This window comes from Neopsephotus bourkii, unplaced genomic scaffold (genome assembly GCF_033783945.1).
Source record: "Neopsephotus bourkii isolate Nb327-2 ecotype Australia unplaced genomic scaffold, CSIRO-AGI_Nbou_v1 NB_133, whole genome shotgun sequence".
In the NCBI taxonomy this organism is placed as follows: domain Eukaryota; kingdom Metazoa; phylum Chordata; class Aves; order Psittaciformes; family Psittacidae; genus Neopsephotus; species Neopsephotus bourkii.
This window is the reverse complement of record NW_026900650.1, coordinates 144001-164389: the sequence shown is the minus strand read 5'-3', so window position 1 is coordinate 164389 and position 20389 is coordinate 144001. Positions and strand designations below refer to the sequence as shown.

The window sequence follows — 20389 nt, the reverse complement described above, 5'->3', positions numbered from 1 at the left end:
ACCCCAACCTCCATAACCCCCCTTTAAGACGAGCACCCACATCCCCCCCCTTCCCCAGCATCAAAGCAGCACCCGTTCACTAAAGCCACACACCCGGAGCTGGTCCCCAGGGCCCCCAGACCCCATAGGGCCCCCAGACCCCATAGGGCCCATGGAGGAGGCCCAGGCGTGAGCATCAGCAGCATCCCCATGGGGCAGAGGCGGAGGTGAGGGTGTGACTGAAACTCCTGCTGGGTCACATGGGGAAGCCACGACAGGAACTGGGTGCTGGAGGAGGCAGAGAGGAGCCGAGGTACCGCGGGGATGGGGGGGGGACACACGACAAGAGGGGGACATGGGGGGGACAAAGGGGGGGATACAGGGGGTGGTACCCAGGGGTGATGCTGCAGCCTTGGGGGGGTGTTTAGGGTGCTGGGGAGGGAGGGAGGGATGAAGCAACACCCCGAGGGGTGATGGGTGCTGCAGATGAGGGTGCTGGCACCCCAAAAGTGATGCTCTGCCCCCCCCCCCCACATCATCAAGGTTTGGGCACCGTCCTTGAATCAAGGGGGGGGTGGGTGCCAAAGCCACCCCCACTCAATGAGGAGGTGTTGGGGGTGCTGTCACCCATGGGTGCACCCCCGGGGTGCTGGGGGGGGGGGGGCTGGTGATGGGAGGAAATGAGGCTGTTGTGGTGATGGAAGAGACGGCTTGTGCTCAGGGCTGGGGTGGTGACAGGGCACCTGCATGGGTGTCACCGTGCCGTGGGTGTCACCCTGTCATGGGTGTCACCGTGTTATGGGTGTCACTGTGTTATGGGTGTCACAACAGTTCTGGGTGTCACTGTGTCATGGGTGTCACCCTGTCATGGGTGTCACAACAGTTCTGGGTGTCACCGTGTCGTGGGTGTCACCAAGCCCTGGTACCTCTGTGGATGCTGCAAGGGCCAGGGGCACCCCAGGCACCCACAGATGGGGACCCCTCCATGGGCACCCCAGGGATGTGGCACCCATAAGATGGGAGAAGAGCACCCAAATTGGGGTGCCCAGATGGAGGTGGGCACCCAGAGCACCAAATTGGGGTGTCTGGATAGGGGGCCATATAGGGTGCCTATAGGTGACTGGATAGGGACACCCCTGAATGAGGGTCCCCTAAATGGGGGTGCCCAGATATGGGTGCCTGGATAGAGGTGCTTGTATGAGGGCACCCAGGTAGGGGTCCCTGGATGGGGGTACCCAGATAAAGGCACCCAGATGTGGGTACCTGGATGGGGGTACCTAGATAAGGGCACCCAGATGTGGGTGCCTGGATGGGGGTGCCCATATGGGGGTACCCAGATAAGGGCACCCAGATGTGGATGTCTGGATGGGGGTGCCCATATGGGGATACCCAGATAAGGACACCCAGATGTGGGTACCTGGATGGGGGTACCTAGATAAGGGCACCCACATGCGGGTACCTGGATGGGGGTACCCAGATAAGGGCACCCAGATGTGGGTACCTGGATGGGGGTACCTTGGTGGCGATGCCCCAGTAGGAACACTAGGATGGGGCACCCAAATAGGGGCTGATGGGTGCAGATACCAGGTTAGGGGTACCCCAACAAGGGCACCCATATGTGGGTATCTGGATGGGGGTACCCAGATATGGGCACCCAGATGTGGTTGTCTGAATGGGGGTACCTAGATAATAGCACCCAGATGTGGGTATCTGGATGGGGGTACCCAGATAAGGGCACCCAGATGTGGGTACCTGGATGGGGGTACCCAGATATGGGCACCCAGATGTGGTTGTCTGAATGGGGGTACCTAGATAATAGCACCCAGATGTGGGTATCTGGATGGGGGTACCCAGATAAGGGCACCCAGATGTGGGTACCTGGATGGGGGTACCCAGATAAGGGCACCCAGATGTGGATACCTGGATGGGGGTACCCAGATAAGGGCACCCAGATGTGGGTACCTGGATGGGGGTACCCAGATAAGGACACCCAGATGGGGGTACCTGGATGGGGATACCCAGATATGGGCACCCAGATGTGATTGTCTGGATGAGGGTACCCAGATGTGGGTACCTGGATGGGGGTACCCTGATAAGGACACCCAGATGGGGGTACCTGGATGGGGGTACCTTGTTGGAGATGCCCCAATAGGAACACTAGGATGGGGCACCCAAATAGGGGCCGATGGGTGCAGATACCAGGTTAGGGGCACCCAGCTAAGGGCACCCATGGAGCGTGGCTCTCCCCATCCCACAGATGGAGGTGATGGAGAAGCCCCCACTGGCACCGGAGCCACCAGCGCTCCTCAAGAGCTACCGATGGCGAACAGCAGCACCCATGGGTGCTGAGCGGGGCGCAGGGTCCCCGGGCAGCCGCCGCTGGAGCCGTTTGCAGGGGTGGAAGCGTTCCTACAGCCACCCTGAAGCTGATGGCCCCAATGATGGGGGGGGACGGGGCAGCTCCAATGGGGGGGCACCCAAAGGCAGCACCCGCAGGTCCCTGTTCCAAAGGGCCTTTTCAGCCCCCACCAAGGGGGCCAAGGAGGGCAGAGCACCCGAGGGTGGCAAAGCCGCCCTGCAGAGGTACCTGTGCTCCATGGCCAAGAGGAAGGGGCATGGGGAGAGTGGAGCCAGGGCGGAGAAGGGGCCTCTTGATGCTGGTGCAGGTATGGGGTGATGGGGAGGGTGGGGGTCAGGGGGCTGGGGATGGGATGGGGGTGGTGGTTGGGGTGGGGATGGGGATGGGGATGGATTGGGGTGATGGGTGGTGATGATGGGTGATGGATTAGGGGTGATGGATTAGGGGTGATGGGTGAGGATGATGGGTGATGGATTAGGGGTGATGGGGGATGATGGGTGATAGATTGGGGTTATGGGTGAGGATGATGGGTGATGGATTAAGGGTGATGGATTAGGGGTGTGGGGTGATGGATTAGGGGTGAGGAGTGGTGATGATGGTGATGGATTAGGGGTGATTGATTAGGGGTGATGGGTGATGGATTAGGGGTGATAGGTGATGATGATGTGTGATGGATTGGGGTTATGGGTGAGGATGATGGGTGATGGATTAGGGGGTGATGGATTAGGGGTGAGGGGTGATGGTTTAGGGGTGATGGGTGAGGATGATGGGTAATGGATTAGGGGTGATGGGTGATGATGGGTGGTGGATCAGGGGTTATGGGTGGTGATGATGGGTGATGGATTGGGGTTAGGGGTGATGATGAGAGGTGATGGATTAGGGGTGGTGGGTGGTGATGGGTGATGGACTGGGGTTATGGGTGAGGATAATGTGTGATGGATTAGGGGTGATTGATTAGGGGTGATGGGTGTGGATTAGGGGTGATGGGTGATGATGATGGGTGATGGATTAGGGGTGATGGGTGATGATGATGGGTAATGGATTAGGGGTGATGGGTGATGATGGGTGGTGGTTCATGGGTTATGGGTGGTGATGATGGGTGATGGATTGGGGTTATGGGTAATGATGAGAGGTGATGGATTAGGGGTGGTGGGTGGTGATGGGTGATGGACTGGGGTTATGGGTGAGGATGATGGGTGATGGATTAGGGGTGTGGGGTGATGGATTAGGGGTGTGGGGTGATGGATTAGGGGTGATGGAGGGGTGAAGATGATGGATGATGGATTAAGGGTGGTGGGTGATGATGATGGGTGATGGATTAAGGGTGGTGGGTGATAATAATGGGTGATGGATTAAGGGTGATAGGTGATTATGATGGGTGGTGGATTAAGGGTGGTGGGTGATAATAATGGGTGATGGATTAAGGGTGGTGGGTGACGATAATGGGTGATGGATTAGGGATGATGGGTGATGGATCAGGGGTTATGGGTGGTGATGATGGGTGGTGGATCAGGGGTGATGGAAGTGGGTGATGATGATATTGGGGGTGATGGGTGATGGGTTGGCTGCTGGTGGCTGGCGGGCCATGGATACGGGTGATGCTCTGGGATGCAGTGAGTGACGAGCGGTGGTACCTCCATGGCCTCGTGTCCCCTGGCACCACCACACTGCCCATGGGTGACAGCGCCATGGTGAGCACCCAATGTCCCCCTGCAGTGAGCACCCATGGGACATCACCAGCCCTGCTGGCTCCAGCACCCAATGGCCCCGTGTGGGACGTCTCCCACTTCTCACTGGTGGACGGACACTTGGTGCTGGTGGGCCGGGACGAGGAGGTGAGGACATGGGGGCACCCAGGGGCTTGTGCTGGGGTCCTTTGGGTGCTGGGGGGCACCCATGGGTGCTGTTGCCTGACCCCCATGTGCCACCAGGCCTCGTGCAGGAGCAGGAACCGGATGGGGAGCTCCATGGCTGAGAGCTTCAATGTGCACCCAGCGGGCAACAGGAGGGACCCCGGTGAGTTCATGGCACCCATGGGTGCCTGCCCCCTGTGCCGTGGGTGCTGGTGTGTGCAGGTTCAGTGCATGGAGCCCCCTGGGCCATGCTTTGGGCCGTGCACCCTACGTGTGCCCTATGGTGATGCACCGTGCACCATGTGTTGTGCCATGCAGCCATTGAGCACCATGCACTGGGCAGGGAATCATGGCCATGTCCTGTGCCATGCCCCACACCATGCCCCATAGCATGTACTAGGCCATGCCCCATGCATCCCTCTGTTCCCCATGCATCTCACTGCTCCCAATGCATCCCACCATGACCCATGCATCCCTCTGTTCCCCATGCATCCCACTGTTCCCCATACATCCCACTACATCCCATGCATTCCACCATGCCCCATGCATCCCTCTGTTCCCCATGCATCCCACTGCTCCCAATGCATCCCACTGCTCCCCATGCATCCCACCATGCCCCATGCATCCCACTGTTCCCCATGCATCCCACTATTCCCCATGCATCCCACTGCTCCCAATGCATCCCACTGTTCCCCATGCATCCCAATGTGCCCCATGTATCCCACCATGCCCCATGCATCCCACTGTTCCCCATGCATCCCACTATGCCCCATGCATCCCGCTGTTCCCCATGCATCCCACTATGCCCCATGCATCCCGCTGTTCCCCATGCATCCCACTGTTCCACATGCGTCCCATTGTTCCCCATGTATCCCACTGCTCCCCATATGTCCCACTACATCCCATGCATCCCACCATGCCCTGTGCACCCCACTGCTACCCATGCATCCCACTGCTCCCCATGCATCCCATCCTGCCCCATGCATCCCTCTGTTCCCCATGCATCCCTCTGTTCCCCATGCATCCCACTGCTCCCAATGCATCCCACTGCTCCCCATGCATCCCATCCTGCCCCATGCATCCCACCATGCCCATGCCCATCCCCAAGCCACGCAGCACCCCATGGCCCGCGCCCCACACGCGCCCCACACGGGAGGAAGCTCAGGCTGGGTGCAGGGAGGAAGCGTTGGCTGCAGCGATGTCACCACTTCCTCCCCCTGCTGCGTCTGCTGATGGCTGATAAAACCCCATGGGGCTCCTCACTATGGGGCCCTGGTGCTGCCCTGCACCATGCAGGGACCTGCGTTACCCCCCCAGCACCCACACGGCTCTGCCCCCTTCTCCCTTCCACCCATCAGCACCCATTTGGCTGCATCTGATGGTGATGGATACAGGGGGGGGGACCAGCAGGATTTGGTACCCACATCCCTGTGCATGGGTGATGGAATAGGGGTTATGGGTGCATCCTGACCCCCACTCCCCCCTGCGTTACCCCCCCAGCACCCACACGGCTCTGCCCCCTTCTCCCTTCCACCCATCAGCACCCATTTGGCTGCATCTGATGGTGATGGATACAGGGGGGGGGACCAGCAGGATTTGGTACCCACATCCCTGTGCATGGGTGATGGAATAGGGGTTATGGGTGCATCCTGACCCCCACTCCCCCCTGCGTTACCCCCCCAGCACCCACACGGCTCTGCCCCCTTCTCCCTTCCACCCATCAGCACCCATTTGGCTGCATCTGATGGTGATGGATACGGGGGGGGGGGACCAGCAGGATTTGGTACCCACATCCCTGTGCATGGGTGATGGGAATAGGGGTTATGGCTTGGTGCTGGGGTGCTGGTGAATGGGTGTCAATGCTGGGTGCCCCCCCCTAGACCCTGTTATGGACGAGCGGAGCACCCATAGCGCAGGGAGAAGCACCGAGAGCGACACCTCCCAGGTCCACAACGTCAAGGTGGGCACCCCCAGCACCCATCAACCCCGCCCCCTGTGGGTGCTCCGCACCCATGGGTGCTGCAGCACCCAGCTCCTTCCCCACACCCAGGGCCTGCTATGGAAGAGGCTTTGGGACCGCAAGGGTCGCGGTGGTGGCCCCGGTAGTGACAGGTACAGCACCAAGGGGATGGGTGCTCGGGGAGGGCCATGGGTGCTGCTGAGGGTGCCCCAATGATGGGGTCTGTGCCCCCATAGGGTCCCCAGCCGCTGTGGGTCCAGGGAGTCGCTGCTGCCAGCACCCAGTGTGGCCGAGCTGGACCTCAATGGGGACAACGTCCTCGTGCGGCCCCTGCACGGCAGCATCGTGGGGGAGAGGTTCTGCTTCCAGGTAATGGGGTGCGCTGCACCCGTGGGGGCACCCATAGGGGTACCCCAGGGAACTTAGAGGGGACCCTGGGGCACCCAAAGCACCAGGGAGGGGAACCCAGAGCAGTGCAAGCATCCTAAAGGGGCACCCAAAGCACCCTAAAGGGGCACCCAGAGCAGTGCAAGTGCCCTAAAGGGGCACCCAAAGCACCCTAAAGGGGCACCCAGGGCAGTGCAAGCACCCCAGAGGGGCACCCAGGGCACCCAGAGCAGTCCGAGCACCCTAAAGGGGAACCCAAAGCATCCTGGAGGGGCACCCAGAGCAGTGCAAGCACCCTAAAGGGGCATCCAGGGCAGTGGAAGTGCCCTAAAGGGGCATCCAGGGCACCCAATGCAGTCCAAGCACCCCAAAGGGGCACCCAAAGCACCCTAAAGGGGCAACCAGAACAGTGCAAGCACCCTAAAGGGGCACCCAGGGCAGTGGAAGCGCTCTAAAGGGGCACCCAAAGCACCCTAAAGGGGCACCCAGAGCAGTGCAAGTGCCCTAAAGGGGTATCCAGGGCACCCAATGCAGTCCAAGCACCCCAAAGGGGCACCCAAAGCACCCTAAAGGGGCACCCAGAGCAGTCCAAGCACCCCAAAAGGGCACCCAAACATCCTGCAGGGGCACCCAGAGCAGTACAAGTGCCCTAAAGGGGAATCCAGGGCACCCAGAGCAGTCCAAGCACCCCAAAGGGGCACCCAAAGCACCCTAAAGGGGCACCCAGAGCAGTCCAAACATTCTGACGGGGCACCAATGGGCCCCCAGGCACTGTGAAGGGTACCCCCAAAGGCCACCCCATCCCCTCCATGGCACCCATGGGTGCCCCTGCAGACTCCCCCCCCCCTGCACCCAGGTGATCACGGGCGAGGGCAGCCGCTCCTTTGGGTGCACGTCCCTGGCCGAGCGCGACCGCTGGATCGAGGAGCTGCGCCGCACCGCGCAGCCCAACAAGGTGGGACCATGGGGGCACCCATGGGACACCCCCAGCACCCATAGGGTGTCCCCAGCACCCAGACAGCCCACGCTGCACTCCTGGGTCCCCTGGATGGGGTTGTCCCCTTGTGTCCCCTGCTGTCCCCATGGCCTGCCCTGCCCCTGGGTCCCCTCCTGTTCCCTATATCCCTCCATGTCCCTCCATATCCCTTCCATTCCCATATGGCCTTCCCTGTCCCCCATGTCCCCATACATACATACCCCATACCCCATACCCCATATTCCATGCCCCATACCCCATATCCCATACCCCATACCCCATACCCCATACCCCATACCCCATATCCCATACCCCATACCCCATACCCCATACCCCATATCCCATACCCCATACCCCATACCCCATACCCCATACCCCATACCCCATATCCCATACCCCATACCCCATACCCCATATCCCATACCCCATACCCCATACCCCATACCCCATATCCCATATCCCATATCCCATACCCCATACCCCATCCCTACAGGACAGCTGCGAGCGCCTCGAGCTCTCCCTTACCCTCTGGGTGTACGAAGGCCGGGACCTGCCCCCTCGGCGACGCCTCCGTTGTCACCTCCACCTCGATGGCTCCCTCTTCGCCCGCACCACAGCCAAGGTGGCCGGGCCCGATGGAGACCTCTTTTGGGGCGAACTCTTCCAGTTGGGAGCCCTCCCACCCACCCGCGCCCTCACCCTCGCCCTGTGCCACGACGAGGACCCTGCTCAACCGGTGGCCTCCATCACCATCCCCTTGACCGAGCTATCGGGTTCAAGGCAGCCCCTAGAGCGCTGGTACCCATTGGGTGGCCCCGGTGAGCGGGTGCCGGCGCTGCGGGTGCGCGGGCGCTACCGGGAGGTGCGGGTGCTGCCCATCGTGCGCTACAAGGAGCTGGCTGAGTTCATCACCTTCCACTACCGGGAGCTCTGTGCCCATCTGGAGCCCGTCATTGCTGCGAGGCACAAGGAGGAGCTGGCCGGGGCTCTGGTCCGCGTCTTGCAGAGCACTGGGAAGGCCAAGGTGGAGCGGGGATGTGGGCATGGTGGGGTGGGTTGGGATGGAGGGGTTGGGATGAGATGGGATGGGGTGGGGTGGGTTAGGATGGCTGGGTTGGGTTGGGTGGGTGGGTTGGTGGGTGGTTGGTTGGTGGATGGGTGGGTTGGGTTGGTGGATGGGTGGGTGTGGGTGGGGTGGGTTGGGTGGATGGGTTGGTTGATGGGATGGGGTGGGGTGTGTTGGGATGGATTGGTTGGGATGAGATGGGATGGGGTGGGGTGGGTTAGGATGGCTGGGTTGGGTTGGGATGGATGTATTGGGATGCAATTGAATGGGGTGGGTTGGGATGGATGGGTTGGGTTGCGATGGGATGGGGTGGGTTGGGATGGGGTGGGTTGGGTTGCGATGGGATGGGTTGGGTTGGGTTGGGTGGTGGGTTGGGTGGATGGTGTGTTGGGTTGGTGGTGGTTGGGTTGTGGGATGGGTGGGTTGGTTGGGATGGATGGGTTGGGTTGGATGGTGGGTGGGTTGGGTTGGATGGATGGGTTGGGATGGATGGGTGGGTGGGTGGGTTGATGGATGGGTTGGGTTGCATGGGATGGGGGTGGGTTGGGATGGGGTGGGTTGGGTTGCGATGGGATGGGTTGGGTTGGGTTGGGATGGATGGGTTGGGATGAGATGGGATGGGGTGGGTTGGGTTGCGATGGATGGATTGGGTTGCAATGGGATGCGGTGGGTTGCGTTGGGATGGATGGGTTGGGTTGCGATGGGATGGGTTGGGTTGGGATGGATGGGTTGGGTTGCGATGGGATGGGTTGGGTTGGGATGGGTTGGGTGGATGGGTTGGGTGGATGGGATGGGTGGGTTGGGTGGGTGGATGGGTTGGGTTGTGGGATGGTGGGTTGGTTGGGTGGATGGGTTGGGTTGTGGATGGGTGGTGGGTTGGGATGGGTTGGTGTTGGGTTGGGTAGGTTGGGTTGTGGATGGGTTGGTGGGATGGGTTGGGTTGGGATGGATGTGTTGGGTTGCGATGGGATAGGGTGGGTTGGGTTGGGATGGATGGGTTGGGTTGGGATGAATGGGTTGGGTTGGGATGGATGAGATGGATGGGTTGGGTTGGGATGGGTGAGTTGGGTTGGGATTGAGAACAGGTAGATGGGTTGTATTGGGTTGGGATGAACGAGTTGGGTGAGTTGGGATGGATGAGTTGGGTTGGGGTGGATGAGTTAGGTTGGATTGGGATGGGATGGATATGGTGGGTTGGGTTGGGATGGATGAGTTGGGTTGGGATGGATGGGTTAGGTTGCATTGGGATGGATGAGTTAGTTACATTGAGATGGATGGGTTGGGTTGGAATGGATGAGTTGGGTTGGAATGGGTTGGGTTCAGCTGGAATGGGGTGAGATGAGGCGGGTATGTTGTTTTGGGGTGGGATGGGATGGGTAAGTTCGGTTGGGGTGAGATGGACAGGTTGGGTTGGGATGGATGAGTTGGATGGGTTTGGTTGGAATAGGTTGGGTTGGGTTGAGTTGAGTTGGCATGGGATGGGATGGGATGGGATGTGTAAATTGGGATGGGATTGCTGGGATGGGAAACACAATCCAGGGGAGTGCCAGGAGATCCTGGAACATCCCAGGGTGGGAAGAACAAGTCAGATGGGTCCATGGGTACCCCCTGGGTCCTCAACACATCCACCTGCAGTCGTTCCTCATCGACCTCGGTGTGGCGGAGCTGGAGCGCTTCGATGACCGCGAGGCCCTCATCTTCCGGGAGAACACCTTGGCCACCAAGGCCATCGACGAGTACATGAAGCTGGTGGGGGGCAAATACCTCCAGGACACGCTGGGTACGCCTGAACAGGTCTTTGTGGGACATTATGGGGTGTCTGGGGTGCAGGACAACTTGGGCAGGACGTTACAAAGTGCTCCAGAGGGTTATGGATTGGGTTGACCTCGGATGGCATGAGATCAGATGGATGGGTTGGGATTGATGAGTTAGGTTGCAGTGGATGGGTTGGGATGGATGAGTTGGGTTTGGATGTATTAGTTGGGTTGGGGTGGATGGGTTGGGATTGATGGGTTGGGTTGGGGTGGATTAGTTGGGTTGGGGTGGATGGGTTGGGGTTGATGAGCTGGGTTGGGGTGGATGGGTTGGGATGGGATGGATTACTTGGGTTAGGATGAGTTGGGTTGGGATAGATGGGTTGGGTTGGGATGGATAGATTGGGTCGGGATGGATGGGTTTGGTTGGAATGAATGAGTTGGTTTGGAATGGATGGGTTGGGATGAATAGATTGGGTTTGGATGGATGAGTTGAGTTGGGATGGATGGGTTGGGATGGATAGATTGGGTTGGAATGGATGGGTTGGGTTGGGATGGATGGGTTGGGTTGGGATGGATGGGTTGGGTTGTGCTGCAGGACACCCAGAACACCCATGGGGATGTGATGGAGGCCGGTCACAGCCATCCCCGTGGCGGTGACTGGTTGGTCCCCTCCTGGGCTGCCCTTTGGCGTCCAGGTGAGGCCGTGGCCCAGCTCTGCACCTCGGAGGAGAGCTGCGAGGTGGATCCCAGCAGATGTGGTGGCCTGGACCTCTCTGACAACCAGAGGAACCTGCGGCAGGTCTGCGAGGAGACCTTCCAGCGCATCGCTGCCTCCTGCGAGTGAGGGACAGCCCTGCATGGCCATGGGATGGACATGGGTTGGGTGGACACCAGCAGGGGCAATGGGGCTGGCAGGAAGGAGGCCACCAACAGCAGGACCTGGGGATGGATGTGGGCACAGGGATGTGCTTGGGGACATTAATAGGAATGGGAAGAAGGACAGGCATGAAGGATGGGCATGGGGATGGGTCTGGAGACTGGCACCAGGATGGGCATGGGGATGGGCATGGAGATGAACACCACCAAAGACCCAGGTCCAACCTCAGCAACAAGCACAGGGCCAAGCACAGGCATGGTGGGCACCACATCCCACAACCCCTCATGGTGGCTATGGGGGTGCACCAGGACCTCCATCCTGGCCCAGCACCCCTGAGGGTGTCTCTGTCCCTGCAGCACCTTCCCTATGGAGCTGGGTGAGATCTTCATGGCGTGGCGGGAGGCGTGCGCGGCACGGGGCAAGGAGCCCATTGGCCACCGCCTGGTCTCGGCCTCCTTGTTCCTGCGGTTCCTTTGCCCTGCCATCATGTCCCCCAGCCTCTTCGGCCTCATCCAGGAGTACCCAAGCGAGGCCACGTCCCGCACCCTCACCCTGGTGGCCAAAGTCATCCAGAACCTGGCCAACTTCACCACGTACGGCACGGTACCGGCATGGGGGGGACGTGGCCATGGGGCAATGGGGACATCTCCATTCCATGCATGGACCTGGTCTGGCCCAACTGCAGAGTCTCACATGTCATCTGTGGTGGCCTGACCTATGGAGGTCTTGTCCATGAACATGCAAGTGTCGTCACCCATGTGCTGGCCTGTAGACAGGGTGGTGACACGGTGCAGGGACGTTGACTGGGTTCAGGGGATGGTTCTGGTCTTGGGTCTAGGGATGGACTTAGAATCACTGGTCCCAGTTTGGCTTCAGAGGGTGGGTTTGGTACCTGATGGGTCCAGTGACTTCATCTATGATCCTGGAAGCGGCCTCGTCTATGACCATGGTGGTGGCCTACGACCATGGTGGTGGCCTACGACCATGGTGGTGGTCCATGACCATGGAGGTGGCCCATGACCATGGAGGTGGCCCATGACCATGGTGGTGGCCCATGACCATGGTGGTGCCCCATGACCATGGAGGTGGCCCATGACCATGGTGGTGCCCCATGACCATGGAGGTGGTCCATGACCATGGTGGTGGCCCATGACCATGGTGGTGTCCCATGACCATGGAGGTGGTCCATGACCATGGTGGTGGCCCATGACCATGGTGGTGTCCCAGGCCATCACCCAAGTAACCAGCCATGGTGTTCCCCAGCTTTGGTGAGAAGGAGGCCTACATGGGCTTCATGAATGAGTTCTTGGAGCACAACTGGAGCACCATGACAGGCTTCCTGCAGAGCGTGGCCAGCCCCGAGAGCAGTGGCCACATGGCTGCCTACGATGGCTACGTGGACCTGGCCCTGGAGCTTGCCACCCTCCACCTTCTGCTCTGTGACATCTTCTCCAGCCTGGACCAGGTGCCACCAACCCATTTGTCCCCAAGGGTGGTTGGCAGGGTTGGTGGTCACCTCCTTCTTCACACCTGTAGAGTTGGTGTCCACTGCCACATGGCCACCCATTGTCACCTTAACATCCATGTCTTGTCCTGGTAGGCCACACAGAAGGAGCTGGAGCCCCTGCCCACCATCCTCACTGCCATCAAGGAGGGGACCCCTGTCCCTGTTTCCGTCCGTCTCAGCTCCACCACAGAGCGAAGGTACCAGTGGGTGGACACAGGGACACGTGGATCTGGTTGGGTTTGGGGGATGTTTCTGGTGCCAACTGGATTGGGGGTGTCTCTGGTTGGGATGTCTCTGGACCTGACTGGGTTTGAGGTGCTTCAGGTCCAGGCTGGGGCCAGGACATGGATTTGATCCCAACTGGGTTTGGGGTGCTCCTGGTCCTGTTTTAGTTCATGGTGGTTCTGGTCCCTCCTGGATCCTGGTCCCAGTGGGGCTCAGGTTGGTTCTGGTCCCTCCTGGCTCCATCATCCTCCAGCATCCATCCATGCATCATCCATCCATCCATCCATCCATCCACCATCCATCCATCCATCCATCCATCCATCATCCATCCATCCATCCATCCATCCGTCCATCCGTCCATCCATCCATCCATCCATCATCCATCCATCCATCATCCATCCATCCATCATCCATCCATCCATCCATCCATCCATCAATCCATCATCCATCCATCATCCATCCATCCATCCATCCATCCATCCATCCATCCATCATCCATCCATCATCCATCCATCATCCATCCATCCATCCATCCATCATCCATCCATCATCCATCCATCCATCCATCCATCATCCATCCATCCATCATCCATCCATCATCCATCCATCCATCCATCCATCATCCATCCATCCATCATCCATCCATCCATCATCCATCCATCATCCATCCATCCATCATCCATCCATCCATCCATCATCCATCCATCATCCATCCATCCATCATCCATCCATCCATCATCCATCCATCATCCATCCATCCATCATCCATCCATCCATCCATCATCCATCCATCATCCATCCATCCATCCATCCATCCATCCATCATCCATCCATCCATCCATCCATCCATCCATCCATCCATCATCCATCCATCATCCATCCATCCATCATCCATCCATCCATCATCCATCCATCCATCCATCCATCCATCCATCATCCATCCATCCATCCATCCATCCATCCATCCATCATCCATCCATCATCCATCATCCATCCATCCATCCATCCATCCATCATCCATCATCCATCCATCCATCCATCCATCCATCCATCCATCCATCATCCATCATCCATCCATCATCCATCCATCCATCCATCATCCATCCATCCATCATCCATCCATCATCCATCCATCCATCCATCATCCATCCATCCATCATCCATCCATCATCCATCATCCATCATCCATCATCCATCCATCATCCATCATCCATCATCCATCCATCATCCATCCCCCCATCATCCATCCATCCCCCATCCATCATCCCTCCCTCCATCCCCCATCTCACCCCCAGACCAGCAGATACCTTCAAACCCGGCTTCGTGCCTCCTCGGGACCTGCCCAAGCACAGCCCCCTCATCAAGAGCCAATCCCTGCTCAGCATCCGCCGGGTGCGGGGCCGGGAGGACGGACCCGACCCTGCCCCTGCCCCGGAGCCAGCCCCGGCCCCTGCCCCTGCCGCAGCCGCGGTCCCCGCCCGGGAGCGCCGCAACGTTCAGCGCACTCAGAGCGTCCCTGCGCGGAGCGGCGGGGCCCGGCGGCACCAGAGCAGCGCCCAGCACCGGCCGGAGCCGCCCCCCGCGGTGCCCCCGGGGGCCGCTGGCCCCTGCGATGCTCCGGTAAAGGCACCGCAAACCCTGGTGTGGGGATGGGGCCATGGGGGGGAGGGGGGGCATGGGTGCTGTGAGTGCAAAGCACCGCAGGGTGCTCCCCATCACCCCCGGGTGCCCCTCATCACCAATGGGTGCCCCTCATCACCCCCGGGTGCCCCTCATCACCAATGGGTGCCCCTCATCACCCCCGGGTGCCCCCCATCACCAATGGGTGCCCCTCATCACCCCCGGATGCCCCTCATCACCAATGGGTGCCCCTCATCACCCCCGGGTGCCCCTCATCACCAATGGGTGCCCCTCATCACCCCTGGGTGCTCCCCATCATCCTGGGTGCTCCTCATCACCCCTAGGTGCTCCCCATCACCCACGGATGCCCCTCATCACCAATGGGTGCCCCCCATCACCCCCGGGTGCTCCCCATTACCCCTGGGTACCCCCCTACTCCTATATGCCCTCCATCACCCCTGAGTGTCCCCCTACCCCTGGGTGCACCCGATACACATGGGGGCCCCATCACCCCCTGGGTGCTCCCTCTACCCCTGGGTGCCCCCCATCACCCTGCGTGCACCCCTACCCCTTGTTGCACCGCATCATCCCTTGGGGTGCACCCCCATATCCCTGGGTGCCCCCCAGCACTCCCTGGGTCCTAACACCCCCATTCTCAGCACTACTGGGTCCTAAAGCCCCCCTGCCATCAGTGAACTGCCCCTTGGCTCCCCAGCACCCTGCGTGCACCCCTTGGTGCCCCTCACCTGGTACTGCCAGCACCTTAGGGGGACACCCGGGGTGAAACCAGCACCCATGGGTGTCCCCGGTGCCGCAGGGCCGAGGGAAGCTCCGCAAGTCCACGGTGCCCTGGCAGCGCTACGTGGAGGAGGTGGCAGCGGTGGTGGCACAGGGCGAGCTCTACGGCATCCACCCATTGGAGGAGGTAACCATGGGGTGGTGGCACCCAGAAGCCATTGGGGAGCCCCATTGGAGAAGGGAACCAATGGGTGGTGGCACCCAGAAGCCATTGGGGAGCTCCATTGGGGAAGGGAACCAATGGGTGGTGGGCTCCAGGCACCATTGGGGTCCCCATTGGAGAAGGGAACCAATGGGTGGTGGCACCCAGAAGCCATTGGGGAGCCTCATTGGAGAAGGGAACCAATGGGTGGTGGCACCCAGAAGCCATTGGGGAGCCCCATTGGAGAAGGGAACCAATGGGTGGTGGCCCCCAGGCGCCATTGGGGTCCCCATTGGAGAAGGGAACCAATGGGTGGTGGCCCCCAGGCGCCATTGGGTGTTCCATTGGAGAAGGGAACCAATGGGATGTGGCCCCAGGTGCCATTGGGTGTTCCATTGGAGAAGGGAACCAATGGGAGGTGGCCCCAGGCCCCATTGGGTGTTCCATTGGGGAAGGGAACCAATGGGTGGTGGCACCCAGAAGCCACTGGGTGTTCCATTGGAGAAGGGAACCAATGGGAGGTGGCCCCCGGCCCCATTGGGTGTTCCATTGGAGAAGGGAACCAATGGGAGTTGGCCCCCGGCCCCATTGGGGTCCCCATTGCCCCAGCGTTGCCCCTGGCAGGCGCGGGCGCTGCGGGCGCTGCGGCAGGAGGTGGAGGTGAAGCAGGAGCAGGCGCGGGCGCTGGAGCTGCGCGTGGCCGCGGCGGAGCAGAAGCTGGAGGGGGCGGAGCGGGAGCGGGAGCAGCACCGGGAGCAGCTCCGGGGGCTCCGGGAGAGGCTGGAGGAGGCCAATGCCCGAGCGGGAACGTTGGGAGCCAGGTAGGGGAGGGGGAGGGGGGGACAGTGAGGGGGGGGACAGTGAGGGTGGGTACCACAAAGCAATGGGTACCACAAAGCAATAGGTGCCCCGGAGCAATGGGTGCCCTAAATTAATGGGTGCTCCAAAGGAATGGGTGCTCCAAAGGAATGGGTGCTCCAGAGCATTGGGTGCTCCAAAGGAATGGGTGCCCCAAATTAATGGGTGCACCAAAGCAATGGGTGCTCCAGAGCAATGGGTGCTCCAAAGCAATGGGTGCCCTAAATTAATGGGTGCACCAAAGCAATGGGTGCTCCAGAGCAATGGGTGCTCCAAAGCAATGGGTGCTCCAGAGCAATGGGTGCTCCAAAGCAATGGGTGCTCCAGAGCATTGGGTGCACCAAAGGAATGGGTGCTCCAGAGCATTGGGTGCTCTAAAGCAATGGGTGCTCCAGAGCAATGGGTGCCCCAAAGCAATGGGTGCTCCAGAGCAATGGGTGCCCTAAATTAATGGGTGCACCAAAGCAATGGGTGCTCCAGAGCAATGGGTGCTCCAAAGCAATGGGTGCTCCAGAGCAATGGGTGCTCCAAAGCAATGGGTGCTCCAGAGCAATGGGTGCTCCAGAGCAATGGGTGCACCAAAGCAATGGGTGCTCCAAAGCAATGGGTGCTCCAGAGCAATGGGTGCTCCAGAGCAATGGGTGCCCCAAAGCAATGGGTGCTGCAGAGCATTGGGTGCACCAAAGCAATGGTTGCCCCTAAGCAACGGGTGCACCTAAGCAGTGGGTGCACCACTGTCACAGGTACCCAAACCAATGGGTGCTTCAAAGCAGTGGGCACCCCATACCAATGGGTGACCCGTACCAATGAGTGCCCCACGCCAATGGGTCCCCCATACCAGTGGGTGCCCCACACCAATGGGTGCCCCACACCAATGGGTGCCCCACACCATTGGGTGCCCCACACCAATGGGTGCCCCATACCAATGGGTGCCCCACACCAATGGGTGCCCCATACCAATGGGTGCCCCATAGCCCCACACCAATGGGTGCCCCACACCAATGGGTGCCCCATAGCAGTGGGTACCCCTGCACCATTCCAAGACCTGGGCTCATCCCATCCCAATCCAGGCTGACGGCGGCTGAAGGCAACAGGAAGAAGGACCTGGAGAGGCTGAAGAGCAGCGAGGAGAAGAACCGGGAGCTGGTGAGAGCTGGGACGCGGGGCACCCATGGGTGACAATGGGTGACAATGGGTGTCAATGGGTGGCAATGGGTGGCAATAGGTGGCAATGGGTGACAATGTGTGACAATGGGTGGCAATGGGTGACAAAGGATCCTAATGGATAACAATGGGTGGCAATGGATGACAGTGGGTGGCAATGGATGACAATGGGTGACAATGGGTGTCAATGATGACAAAGGATGACAGTGGGTAGCAATGGATGACAATTGGTGTCAGTGGGTGACAGTGGGTGACAACAGGTGTCAATGGGTGACAATGGGTGGCATTGGGTGACAATGGGTGACAATGGGGACAATGGTTGGCAATGGGTGGCAATGGGTGTCAACGGGTGACAAAGGTGGCAATGGGTGGCAATGGGTGGCAATGGGTGTCAATGGGTGTCAATGGGTGTCAAAGGTGGCAATGGGTGACAATGTGTGACAATGGGTGGCAATGGGTGACAAAGGATCCTAATGGATAACAATGGGTGGCAATGGATGACAGTGGGTGGCAATGGATGACAATGGGTGACAATGGGTGTCAATGATGACAAAGGATGACAGTGGGTAGCAATGGATGACAATTGGTGTCAGTGGGTGACAGTGGGTGACAACAGGTGTCAATGGGTGACAATGGGTGGCATTGGGTGACAGGGGGTGGCAATAGGTGACAATGGACGGCAATGGGTGTCAATGGGTGACCACGGGTGTCAATGGGTGAGAATGGGTGACAATTTGTGACAATGGGTGTCAATGGGTGACAACGGGTGTCAGTGGGTGATAATGGGTGACAACGGGTGACAATGGGTGTCAGTGGGTGTCAATGGGTGCCGATGGGTGCCAATGGGTGCCAATGTGCTGCCTGGCAGGAGAGACGAGTGCTGGCGCTGGAGCAGGAGCAGGGGCAGCTGCAGGCGGCCATCACCCAGGCCTTGGGGCACCACAGGAGGGTGGCACACCGGGGGCTGGGGGACGATGCCCAGGCCACCAGCGTGTGAGCACCGCGTCCCTGGGGGTGCCCAATGGGATCAGCCCCATCCCATGGGGGAATAAACGGTGCTGGGGTCACCCATACAGGGTGGCTGTGGCCTGATACCTGCTTGGGACCCATTGAGGACATGGGGACACACTGGGGCCATGGGGACACATTGGGGCCATGGGGAGACACTGGGGTCATGAGGACCCTTTGGGGCCATGGGGACCCTTTGGGGCCATGGTAGCACAATGGGGCCATGGGAAGACATTAGGGCAATGGGGAGACATTTGGGCCATGGGGAGACTTTGGGGCCATGGGAACACATTGGCACCAAGGGGAACCCTTTGGGACCATAGGGACACACTGGGACCATGTGGACCCGTTGGGGCCATGGGGACACACTGGGGTCATGGGGACACACTGGGGTCATGGGGACATATTGGGGCCATGGGAACACACTGGGGCCATGGGGAGACATGGGGGCCATGGGGAGACACTGGGGCCATGGGAACCCGTTTGGGCCATGGGGGACCCTTTGTCGCCATGGGAACACATTGGGGCCATGGGGACCCTTTGGGGCCATAGGGACACATCGGGACCAAGGGGACCCTTGCGGCCATGGGGACCCGTTGGGGGCCATGGGGACACACTGGGGCCATGGGGAGCCTTTGAGGTCATGTGGAGACACTGAGGTCATGGGGACACATTGGGGCCATGGGGAGCCTTTGAGGTCATGTGGAGACACGGGGGCCATGGGGACACATTGGGGCCATGGGGACACACTGGGGCCAGGGGGACCTTTTGGGGCCATGGGGACCCGTTTGGGCCATGGGGATACACTGGGGCCATGGGGACACGTTGGGGACACGATGGGTTTGCGCTGGGCCGCCCCTTAGCAGACCTCCCCCTCTTCCGCCACTCTCAAGATGGCGGCGCGGCACCGCCTTCCCTCGCCGATGACGCAAACCTCCGCACCGCCCCCCCACCCCCCCCCCCCGGAAGGTCGTTGCCGCCCTTTCGCTTCCCTTTCCCTCTTCTTCTCCCGCCACTCCCAAGATGGCGGCGCCGCCTGGCCGCCTACGTCATCAGCGGCGCGCCGCGCATGCCGGGAAGGGCGGGGAGCGGCGGCGCGCAGCAGCCGCTCCGGCGGGGCGGGGGCGCGCGGCGGGGGCAGTGCGGCCCAAGATGGCGGCGGCGGCGGCGGCGGAGTCAGCGGCGGAGGCGGTGCTGGGGCCTCGTTCGCCGCCCCCAAGATGTCGGCGGCGGCCTGGTCGCGCCCGGCGTGACGTAGTCAGGCCCCGCCGCCGGGAGGGAGGCGGGGGAGCGGCCGGAGCGGAGCAGGAGGCGGCGGCGGCGGCGGCGGCGGGACCGGCGGGGCCCCCGGCGGGGGATTTAAAGGGACCATGGCCCCGTCGCGGCGGCTGCTGTGGAGGCCGGAACCGGGCAGGAGGCGGCGGCGGTTGCAGCAGCGGCGCTGCCGCTGAGGGGGAGCTGCCCGGAGGGCCCGGCCCCGGGGGACCGGCGGGGTGAGTGCACCCGGAGAGCGGGGCCGGCGGGGGGGGGGAGCCTTGGCCCGGCGGGAGACAAAGCGGAGGAAGCAGCGCTTGGGGCGGGGGGAGGCTGCGCTGACACCCCCCGGACCCCCTGTACCGGCCCCGTCCGGGGTGCTGAAACGAGGGGTGGGGGGAGCCGGGGTCTGAGGTAACCGGGAAGGGACCGAGGGGTCCGGAAGGGCTCAATGGGTCCGGGGGGGTCTGAGGTAACCGGGAAGGGACGGGGGGGGACCCGAGGTCTGAGGTAAACGAGAGGGGTCCGGAGGGAGCTTCAGTACCTGAGGTAACCGGGAAGGGACCGAGGGGTCCGGGGGGGTCTGAGGGGTCCGGAGG

At 60.8% G+C, this 20389-nt stretch overlaps 1 protein-coding gene across 1 annotated transcript; it reads left to right on the top strand.

Moving 5' to 3' along the window:
* The first annotated feature begins 177 nt into the window (after positions 1-177).
* Positions 178-18538, top strand: RASAL3 (RAS protein activator like 3). Its single transcript, XM_061368119.1, has 19 exons — positions 178-292; positions 2237-2645; positions 4055-4173; positions 4270-4354; positions 6072-6151; positions 6242-6303; positions 6388-6520; positions 7395-7493; positions 8008-8538; positions 10216-10360; positions 11033-11177; positions 11571-11807; positions 12478-12679; positions 12815-12918; positions 14242-14566; positions 15384-15491; positions 16116-16327; positions 17435-17510; positions 18397-18538. The coding sequence occupies exons 2-19, from the start codon at positions 2237-2239 to the stop codon at positions 18523-18525; spliced, it is 3201 nt and encodes a 1066-aa protein (XP_061224103.1). The 5' UTR covers positions 178-292; the 3' UTR covers positions 18526-18538.
* The last annotated feature ends 1851 nt before the right edge of the window (positions 18539-20389 follow it).